The 11,533-nt window shown below is 28.2% G+C and overlaps 1 protein-coding gene across 1 annotated transcript; it reads left to right on the top strand.

Annotated features, from left to right (window-relative positions):
* The first annotated feature begins 1,737 nt into the window (after window positions 1-1,737).
* LOC107449594 (putative U3 small nucleolar RNA-associated protein 11) lies at window positions 1,738-11,186 on the top strand. Its single transcript, XM_043041127.3, has 8 exons — window positions 1,738-1,953; window positions 2,076-2,137; window positions 3,287-3,389; window positions 5,591-5,704; window positions 7,278-7,371; window positions 7,715-7,845; window positions 9,953-10,063; window positions 11,038-11,186. Exons 1-8 carry the CDS (start codon window positions 1,894-1,896, stop codon window positions 11,125-11,127), a joined length of 765 nt encoding a protein of 254 aa, XP_042897061.1. The 5' UTR covers window positions 1,738-1,893; the 3' UTR covers window positions 11,128-11,186.
* Window positions 11,187-11,533: the final 347 nt, after the last annotated feature.

Genomic DNA, 11,533 nt, shown 5'->3' with positions numbered 1-11,533 from the left:
GATACTCCAAAGACACACCATGCAATTTTACGAGGTCACATCCACAGTTTAGATATAGATCTGAAGGGAAAGAAAGCTTTCTTCAAATCCCTGTACCCATGGTACTACGCAGCGACCAACCACAGGACCTTCGATTCCACAGATTTTACAAGCACGTATATCGTATGTACTCGGTGAGTCTTAGTGGAGGCGAGCATGTAACCCCGGTCCCTGCGAACAGGAGTTCAATTCTCTAACCGTTCAGATACCTCCACGGTCCTATTTAAAATGTCATTTGATACTCTCTGAAAAATAATCGTATACTTGAATTTAGAGATGCGAACAAGAACGTGAGTGACGAGTTTTTTTGAAATAAATATATTTCTTCAATAAAAAACCACAGCGCTCGAATACTCCATCTAGATAGAAGACCAATTCTCAGTGCCCTTCCATCTCCTCCTCTTTTCAGTGGTATAAGAATGTACTACGATATTTTTCCTTTTCTTATTATTTTTCGCATTTACTTGCTATAAATATTTTTCTAAATTTCCGTGACGCTTTATAGTAGAACTATGTTCAATGTAGTTTTCAGTTCCGTATAGTTTCCTAACTTAAAAGATTTTAATCTATTTGAAAATCAAGACAGAAACTTACATACTTGTTACTTCTATGACTCTCCACACGCTACTGGTGAAAGCATGCGAAGTGTTGCAATAAATAGAGAGTTCTACTCTACTCAACCTGTAACCCATTTCAATTACGAATAAGTTCTCACTCGCATCTCCGAATTTGCATACTTTAATTTTTTGCAAGCTGTATGAATGCTTCCTAAGGGACATTCTTACATACGATTCGCTCACCTCAGAGAACGAATGAGAATTTCTTAGTGAAATATATTCTTCAGCAAAGAAAAATCTTAAATCTGGTATTCTTTTCCTCACGTCGGCAATCGTAGTTGCCAATTTCATTTTATGCCACTCATCTTCACGCAAGTGCAACTGTTGAATAGCGTATCTCGTGTGTGCGCGATTGCATTTACGTGCGATCACATAAACGGCTTAGAAGCTTTAAGAGGTAATTCCCATATTCTACACGTCTTTGAATGCGAATCTGATTAGAGAAATGCATATCCCCATCTTGGATTTAGATTTGAATCGGATGGGAACATGTAACTTGAATTGAACGCTCCCCTTCCCCAGTTCTCACCACTCATCAGTTATTCTTCTGTAATGGTCTCAGCAAATATATGGTTAAATTCAAATGACCCTAGGGAGGATATTAAACCTTTATCTATTAAAAGATACCTCTTTATAAATCCCAGTTGACATGTTTTATATACTAATAAATTGGAATTGAATAATTGGCGATTGAAATGGGCTTCAGGTAGAGTAGAGTATAACTCTACCTCTGGCAACATTTTGCATGCTTTCACCATCAGCGTATAGATAGTCGTAGAAGAAGGAAGTACGTTTGTTTCAGTCTTGATTTTCATATAGATTAAAATCGTTTAAGTTAACTATACCGAACTGAAAACTACAATAAACATAGTTCTAAAAGAAAGCATCAAGGAAATCTGAAAAAAAATTTATTTTTAATTGAAAACAAAATATTAAGAAAAGGAAAAATATCATAGTACATCCTATACAACTGACAAGAGGAGAGAGAAGGGAGAGTGGCCTAAGACATGGAACCTGCCTACTCCGCAGATGGCGCACTCGAGCATTAAGTCATACCTTTACTAAATGTGAATATAGCTGCCTGGAGCACTAGTGTTGAAGAGAACACCTTGTAACTGAATCCCTAACTGCAACTTTGACTACATCTTTTTTTTTTGTTTTTCATCTGAATTCGTTTATAATTGTTTTTAAAAATCGTGGCTGGTTTGATTTGTTGATTCGTTTTTGTAAATTCATTATGTCGTCTTGGAAAAAGGCTAACAAAAGTGGCCAGCGAGAATATCAGGAGAGGCATCAAGTATGGTTCATTATTTCTTCTTTTTATATAAAAATATGTTCTGTTAATGTGTCTTACGTTCCCATGCTTATATTACATTTTGTATTAGTTAATGAATCGAATGTTTTTTACCTTTTTTTCAGCCTGAAGCCAGAAAACACCTTGGTCTTCTAGAAAAGAAAAGAGACTATAAATTGCGAGCAAAGTAATTATTCTTTTAGCTTATCTACAAACTTTGAACTAGTTATTTAAGTTCACTTTTCTTACCCTTAAATTAGTATTAATGTTATTCCTCCCTTATTTTAACAATTTTGTATCTTGTTTTGAGGAATGAAGTTTTAGGGGCCGTTCAAAAAGTACATACACAAAAATGGAGAAATATTAACCCCCCTTTCGTACATTACCATACATAAGGTCTTAGTATTTCGTACATTTTATTAGTCTATCCCCTTTTTTCATAAAAATTAAAATAATTATGTTTAAAATAAAATTAAATATTTATTTAAAGAGTATGTAGGAAAAAGTCAAATTTAAATTTGGTGTATGCTTATAATGTACGTACTTTGTATAATACCTCCCCCCTCCCTATCATACAAAATAGCAAATCCCTCCCCCTCCCTTCGGGATGTACGTACTTTTTGAAAGGCCCCTGTTCACCTTTACTACTTTCCAATCACAAATTTAAAACATGTTTAAATTATCATCTTCTAACAATGAACTACAGCTCAGTTTTATATGAATTGTTTGGTGTAAAGATATCCGTATCGTGGTCTTCGACAGAATAACCTTCCTTTTTCGGGCAGCGGCACTTGAAGAACGAAAAATAAGAGACCAGCTTGAAGGGTTAACTCTTAGCCATCCTCAGAAAAACCTCTACATGATTTTTATTTTTAAAATTAATTATTATTAATATAAATAATTATCGATACAAATACATTTTGTGTCGTGGCAGTTATAGTTGGTGCACCAGACCACGATACGAATATATCCCCTTTTTGATTTATGTGAAAAATAAGTTTTATTTTTTTAGCTCAATTGCATATTTGTGATAGCCTGTGAGAGATGTTCGCTGTCTTCTTGCAGGGATTGAACCTTGTGTTTAGACCATCTAACTTTGTTCTCAAAAGTCCCCTTCTATTTTCTCTAACAGCCATGGGGACAGGTAGTTAGAGCATCTGACTGCTGACCCTAATTTCCTTGCTTTGATCCCTGCTGGCAATAAAGGAATGTCTCTCAAACTGTCCTTCATAAAAGTTTACAGAAAAATCAAACAATTATGTATTTGTCTTTTTCTCTGTGCTTTAAATGTTTTAAGTTTGGTAATTCTTTTAATAAATATGATATTTTTGTTTAGAGCTTATCATGACAAGCAAAATAAGTTGAAAAAACTCTATCGTAAAGCCAAGAACAAGAATCCTGATGAATTTGTATTTCATATGATTAATTCAGAAACAAAGGTAAAATAATAAATTTTTAAACATAATTAAATACTGTAGACTATTTAAAAATACTTTTATAATGCATTATTTAGTTTCTTTAAGTATTAAAAGTTAAACTTAGGACATATTATGTTATGTCCTAAGTTCTCAGTGTCGACACTACCACCCCTTAACTCCCAGGGGGATGTTAGGATTTTCTAGAGAGCTTATGCAACTTACAGATGAAGATTATTTTAAGTATCTAGTGCAAATTAAAACTAATTATTTTGTTTGTTTTGCATTGAAAATCCAATACAGTATTGAATTAATTATTAATTTATCAGCTAATTAAGAAAAGGATTACTTACTAATTATAGTAAAGACAACACTTCGCTTGCTGTATAACACAGAAAAAATTTCATTCAATAATGTTCCATAATATTTTTTCTTTTCAAAATTTTACCTTTTTTTAAAAAATGTTAACGAATTTTTTTAAAAACTTTTTCATTCATCGTGAACTTGTGGCAATAATTTTGAAATTTTAAAATAACCTTTTTAAAGTTATTTTATACTCTACTTAGGAGTTATTTGCCTTTGTTAAGTGTATTACTCTTTTCAAATTATAATGAAACAATTTGTCTTGTTCGTCCTAACATCGCTATTTTTGTCTTTAGAAATATGCTTGTGACTAGCACTCTATAAAGTGGGTTTTAAGCTGGGTATTATTTTAAAGAAAATATGGATGATTAAAATTTTCAAATTCCATAGCTTACTGTCTATATCTCCATGTTTTAAGGTCGTCAATTTTCTATGATTATCTTTTTTGTAGATATGTTCCTAAAATGATTAATCCTGATCAAATTATGTATGGACAAAAATATCAATAATTGAATAATTTTCAGCAAATGATTGTGCTCCACAAAAAATTTGAATTTTTCACTAACCACGATCTGGAAATCCAAAGTCCTGAAGATTCAAGAAATTGTCAATCACATTTATGTATAAAAATTTTTGTGTATTCTTTTAAAAAATACATAGAATTAGAATCTATACTTGGCATCTCTTTCATTTGTAAATATTTTTTTATAGCATAATAAATGTGATTAGGGATATGGTAAACTTACCTATACATAATTAGTCATTTAAATTATACTGCATATAATTTATTTAGATTTTCATGTTTTGAAAATATCAAGGATTTCTTCAATTATAAAATTAATTCTTTACTTTTGATTTTGATGATTTTAGTGTTTTTGTTTTTTTTTTTTTTTTTGCTATTTATTGCTAGTGCTATCAAATTGCACGGGTTTTTATAATTCCGGTAATTTCTCAGTTAATATTATTTCTACACGTAAAATTCAAATCGAGCATTTGAATAATTACTTTTTGAAGAGCTCACGTTATGTCAATACTATCACAAATCCATGTAGTGTTTCGATTGTATTTTAGTCAGCTATTGATCTTGATTTTCACGTGGTTTTTAAATATCCCGATATATTTCTAACAATATAGGAAATTCAAATCATGCATATGAATATTTAAATTTTAACCCAATGATTCTTTCACTTTTTTCCACACACTTTTTTAATACAATATTATTTATTACAACAACTGGATCATGAACTGAAACACCATTCAGTACCCCCTTTTTAAAGAGTCCAATTTGCACAATTTTGTCGTCGATAATATACATATATATATATTTGTAGTTACTGCTATGCATTTCAAGATTTTTAATTATTATTTTTTTTTGAAGTCATAATGATTTACGAAATGTGAAAAAGGAAATAATTAGTGTGTTTTCCTCCTACAGAAAGTGTGAATCATCTCCCATATTATTAGAATAAAAAAATTATTGCTTATTTATTTATTTTTTAAAAAATATATACAATTTTATTTTATCCAGGTGTTTTTTTTGTTGTAAACACAGCATTTCTGTTACTTTAAATTGATAACATATATTTGTTATTATTAAAAGTATCTTGCAGAAAGCCAAAAAAAAATTCTGCCACAGGGTATTTACCTCATTTAGACTATTTTAGGTGCAATTATAAGAATATTAAATTTTCTGAATTTTCCTGTTTACTTTTATTATTGTTATGAATTTTTCATATTACTAGACATTAATGTTGAACATCTTTTTTTTAAAAGCAATCTAAGAAGCTAAGTTAAAGATTTGTTTTCATATTTTCTTTATGTTTTTATTTGTTGTATATTTTAATCTAAATATGTTTATTTAGGATGGCCTTCATTATGAAAAAGAAAAACCTGAAGAACATACGGATGCTCAATTAAAATTAATGCAGACTCAAGATACAAACTACGTGAATTATAAACTTGGTACTGAATTAAGAGTATGTGTCATTTTCATACACTTATGCCTTTAAATTTATCTAAATAAAAAAAATAAAAAAACTTCAATTATATTTTTAACAGTGTAATTCTTCAAACTAGTTGTTTTAAGTTGTGTTACATTTTTATAGTTTGCTGTTAGTCCATGTGCAACTATTTTGTGTTTTTTAATCAATTTTACATTGTTTATTTAATTTTTATATTTGGATTGTATACTTAAATGAATTAAGAGGAAAAAATTTATTCTACTCTGTGTTGGCATAAAACTAAATATCATTGAGAAGGAGACGGTTAGATAATATTGCATTTTGACACCCTTTTATATATTTTTAATACATATATGGGCTATTTATCAAAACTTGATGATGACTCTAGTTTTTAGTGAGTTGCTTATTAATGGTGTTTTTAAGGACTTTTCAATAGTTTGGTTAAACTCAATGATTTTCGAAGCTGAGATAGAAGCTATTAATTAACTCTTCTCCTTCCATCACATATTACAAGAAGACTATCTTTTTTATTGATTCTCAAAAAGCGATTTTGGCCCTTCGCAATAACTCTTTCTATTATGCATACTTATGACTGCAATATCACTAATTCAAACCGAAAATTACCAGTGGATTCTTAGCCATTGTGGTATCCCAAGCAAAGAAAGCTGGTCGGCTTGCTTAAGAGGCTTTTAAGCTGCCTCCAATGTTTTACTCTTAATCTTATGAAAGAGCTGGTATCACAATAAAACACAAAATAATAGAGGCAGTCAAAGTTTTCTTTGATTTAGTTGAACTAACCTATGACTATAAGTCCTTTGATTAATGTTTTTTTTGTTTTTAAATTTGAGATTTTTATCCTTTTATTTATAAAGCCCCAATGTAAGTTAAGAATTTACTTTACTTTTATGTTTAGGTTACTAAGGTTTATTAAATGAAAGTAACTCTGAAAATGAATATGTTCATTAATTTTGTTATGTGAATAATTTTATTTTGTGAATAAGAGTACTTGTCTAACTTTGAAATGAATTATTCAGTTATATTGCTGGAGCATGTAAGAGCAATATATGTTATTTGATTTATTTACAGTTATTTTTTATGTGATTTATTTCTCAAACTTTGTTTCTTCATATTTTTCATGTATATACGTCCTCTAATTATTTTGTGTTTTTCATTTGTTGCTTCATTATTTTCTTGTTAGTTTTTTTTTTTTTTTTTTTTTTTTTTTGGAAAAAATGAAATTGATCATTAATGTAATTGTTTTGCATAATTTTTTTAATAATCTTATAATTTTATTATCTGAATTGATAAATAAGCAATATGTATATTTTTTATGCATGCTATGTTACAGTTAAAATCCTAAGAAAATTATTGATTTGCCCACATTATTAAACAGTTCAGTTTACAGTACATGCCTTAAATGTTTTTTCTTTCTTTTTTTAGTTTTAGGTTAAGTCATTGTTCTGTCAATATTTCCCGTACTTACTAAAAAAAATTTAAAATCTGTATTTTTATATTTTGTATGCAAAATGCTGGTAACAGAGTTACACTATTTTTCACTCTATGTCCTAATATAAATTTATTTTTTCAGAAAATCGAAAAATTGAAAGCAGAGGTTTCAATTTTAGATGTTGAAGATAGGCCGAATAATGTTCATACCTTTTATGTAGACTCAAAATCAGAAGGTGATTTTCTTTTTCATCCGATTTTTCGTTACATTTTTTATTTTATTTTTTATATTTGTTATTAAATATAAATATTAATTCAAAAATATAAATATTATTAAATATAATATTATTATTAATATAATTATTAAATATATTATAATATATATATATTATAATATATTAAATATATTATTAAATATAATATAATAATATTATTAAATATAAATATTAATTTTCCTTTTATAGCAATTATCTAATCTGGAAACATTAGCATTTTTAACAAATACATTGGAATATTTATTCATTTTGTAACTAGATTTTTTGTTTAAATTATTATAATATTTTCTTTACTTTTAACTAGCTAAAAAATTTAATCCTGCAAAGTATTTGAATACACATCCAGATCTTCTGGACAGGGCTTATAACCGACCAACATTAGATGCTTTGAAAAACATGAACCTCAAGAATTCAGTTCAAAAGGATACCCTACAAGTATTATATTTTTTACAAATAAGTGGTTTGGTGAAATATAATAAGCCACAATTTAAACTTATTTTTCGGTGTAAATCAGCGAACTTTTAATGTAAAGAGTAGTATGTTTTATGTATATTGCACTGTTATCTAGTAAAAATTTCAGAAACTTGTAAAGTGCCTATTGGGAAACAATGCTTCGACACATTTAACATTTTATGCTGGGAAAATATGGCTCATCATTATATTTCTCCAATCCTTTCAATTATGCTTAATTTGATAATGCTGCTTAAAATGTCTTTAAAATTATAAGTGATTTTTTTTAAAGATGTATTTTTATCTTTGAAATAGAAACATATTTCAATGAGCTTTTTTTTTAATGCATGTATTGAACTTATCTGTACTTACAAAAATGGATTCTTCACCAGTTAAAGTGTGCTAGTTTTCTTAAACTGGTAAGTTCAGAAAGAATCTATTTCATATTGCAGACTGAAAGATTTTGTTTCTGTACAGTGTGTTAGATAAAGAATGCAACTTGAGTATTTTTTTCTTTCTTTGAACACTTGAATATTGTTTTATATGATTATCAAATTTTCACATACAATCATGTAATCTTAATGATTTTAGGTTTTTTTTTAACGGTGCTAATCATTTATGCTGAGGATTTCTTAAGATGCAAAATCAGACAAAAATTCTCACTTTCTCTAAATAAATGTACCTTTTTATGTGGATTTGGAGCTCTTTTGATTCTTAAAATTTGTTTAATGACTGGTGATTTTTAAAATTTGCTTTTAATAATATAAACCAGAGAGGTTTACCCCCTTCATCTACTAAAATTGACCATTTCAATAGACATTTATATCTTTAACACATTTTAATAACATGCTTCTATACTATATACTTTTGAATGAATGCTTTAAATTATAGAATTTTAAAGGAAAACTTATGTAGCATTATGTTAGTGAATCTTTAGCAATATTATTTTATTGTTTTAATGCAGAAAATAAATCTAAAATATTGCAAATATTTTTACTGTGAAATCCACGGCTAACAATATCACATTTAGTGAAATTCTGTATTATTAAGGAAAATGTGGCCTTTTGTTTGGTACCGTGTTATAAATCCATTAATGTTTTATCCTTCTTTTTTTTGCCAACTGATATCTTTTAGTAGACAAGTGATCTCTTTTAGTAGTTGCTTAATTACATTTTCTATGAAAATGAAATTAAGCAAAATTTTGCTACAATAAGCATAAGCAATTAACCTTTGATAAATCAACAATTTCACTAGTCCTGCTCTTTACGGCACAGGAGTTCTGAATTTTTTGGTCCTTTTTTACTAAAGGGGGATTTGTATTCAAAGCAATACAAATCTTTAAATATATATATATAAGAAATAAATATTTTATGATTAGGAAAAAATATGGTTTATAGTAGATTCAAAAATAATAACTAAACAAGATTAAAATCACTATTTCTTTATCAATTCAAATCAAAACTTATTTTCATTTTCTCCTTCTGCTATTCTTAAAAAATAAAAAATGCTTTTTTGAAGTTATGTTTAAATTTGCCTACAATTTTGTGCTATTTTTGTTTTAATATTTTTTCTGTTGGAGAATTACACGATCCAGGAGTGCATGTTAACTTTCCTTTTTCCCGTACCCCTACGTTTTTTAGTACATTTGCCTCCCTATAGCTTGTGTGCGAAAGTGCTGATAAATAAATCGTAACTTCTTGATAAAGATTTCGTAAATGCTGTATTTTATTCTTCTTTACATATTTTGTTTTGTTCCATCAATGAATTCAGAATTAACAAGCAACTAGATTCAATAAGGATTTTTCTGTTTTCCACTGACTGATAAGTCTTACAGGACCCTGGACAAACTCATTTTTTGTGCCACCTGACATACATAATATATATTTATAAAGCTGATTTAATGTTTGGCGTAAGGGGGCCTCCTCAGCTTGTACATGGGAATATATATCAGCTCCCCCCCCCCCCATGTTGCCTTTGTTCAAAGATCCTTGCAAATTATAGATTCTACATCATTCGCATTATTTCAGATTTTTGTTAGATATAGATTTTCAGATTTTTGTTTTTTAACAATATTTTTTTATTTATGTTACAGAAAATGTCAAAGCAAATCTCTCAACATTACAGTGAACTAAGCAAACGAATTGATAGAGCTCAGGAGCTTTCAGTTCTAAGCCAGAAATTAGATATGAAAAAGAAATTAATGGTTTGTTATATTTTTCAGTATTCACGTCTCTAAAAATATTTTCTTAATATGTTTTAACCTGTAAAATTTTTTAAAAATTCCCTTTACATGTTATTTTTTAAAATTGTATCCAAAGCCCAGATGTGTTTTTAAAATCTCATTATATGTTGGCAAAATTATTCTTTACAATTATTTTTGATAAATTATTTTTAAATATCTTTTAATTTTGAAATTTATTAAAAGTAGCCCAGATCAATTCTAATGGCAAGTAAAAGTGTTCATTATTGTATTAAACATTTATGCTATATATTAACCTTCATATTTTCTAAGTATAGTGTAATTCATGTTTAAGAATAAGGCATAGCTGAAATATTTATAAAATTTATGTCACTGGTTTAAAAAAAAAAACTAGAAAAATTTGATAAGATCAGTTAGGAAAAATCAGAGAATTGTTGCTCTGAATGTTTGTGGTCATTCATAGTACAAATAATGTTTGGATTTGAAGGTCTTATGTATAACTGCATTATTGCATCATATTATTGAAATCAAGTAAAGAAAACTAAGTTTGCATGCAAAAAAAAAACTTTAAAATCTACATCCACATTGGATTAAAGATGTTTTTATAATCAGGGCTCTGTACTTTTTGAATGTAAATTTGCTTCCATTGATTATTGTTGAATGAAACTCAGTTACTGCACATCTTACAAGGGAACTCCTCCCTCTAGCTGTCTAGACCATTGCCAGTGACTCACTACAGGGGCATTGGATAAAAATTTAGGATATGTTCTGACTAAACAAAAGTATCAAGAACTCCCCTCTTTAAGATGTGCATTGTTTTCATACCAACAGACTCTGTGCCAGAAAGAGTTCTTTGTTTAGACAGACAATACACCTTTTGTTGTTTTACTCTTAATATGGAATGAGAATTATATTTGTTTTAATTATAAAAATGCTTGATACTCTAAAGTAATCCAATGAATTTGTCTTATTTTCAGAATAAAAATGAACCGGAAGTTAAGCTGATTAAAGGAGCTACCAAAACTAGCGCCCCTGTTTACTTGTGGAAAAAGGAAAGAAAAAGATGAATCATGACTTTACTTTAATTATGCTTTCTTGTACAATAAATTTTACATATTTATTACTACGTTTTGAACTTATTTGTATGAGTTTGAATAATTAAATCAAATATTTTTAAATATTTGATTTATTTAAAGACTAAGTGTGTTTTCAGTAACAGTGTAGCTTGCTGGTATAATATAATTTTTTAGCTAAATGAAATCTAATGAATGGGCTATTCTATTAAAGAAACATTGGTCAATCTTAAAAGTAAAAAAGTTTACTAATTTTTGTTTCAGACTGGTTGTGTAGTAATATCCGTGTTCATAATATCATGAATAATGAATTTGACTAGCATTTTATTTATTGATAATTTTTGATTTAAAGCACATGATATAATCTATAGCTAGTATTTAAAATTGATATGATGAAATA

Source organism: Parasteatoda tepidariorum, chromosome 5, assembly GCF_982258835.1.
Source record: "Parasteatoda tepidariorum strain Cologne lab strain chromosome 5, Ptep-v5.0, whole genome shotgun sequence".
Lineage (NCBI taxonomy): Eukaryota > Metazoa > Arthropoda > Arachnida > Araneae > Theridiidae > Parasteatoda > Parasteatoda tepidariorum.
Note: the sequence above shows the minus strand (reverse complement) of the source record. Positions and strands in the feature narration are given on the sequence as shown.

Excerpts from the sequence above, each read along its gene's own strand:
- LOC107449594 (XM_043041127.3), top strand. The coding sequence starts at position 1,894 with ATGTCGTCTTGGAAAAAGGCTAACAAAAGTGGCCAGCGAGAATATCAG. Across the intron at positions 1,954-2,075 it reads AATATCAGGAGAGGCATCAA|CCTGAAGCCAGAAAACACCT; the intron begins GTATGGTTCATT and ends CCTTTTTTTCAG. Across the intron at positions 2,138-3,286 it reads GACTATAAATTGCGAGCAAA|AGCTTATCATGACAAGCAAA; the intron begins GTAATTATTCTT and ends ATTTTTGTTTAG.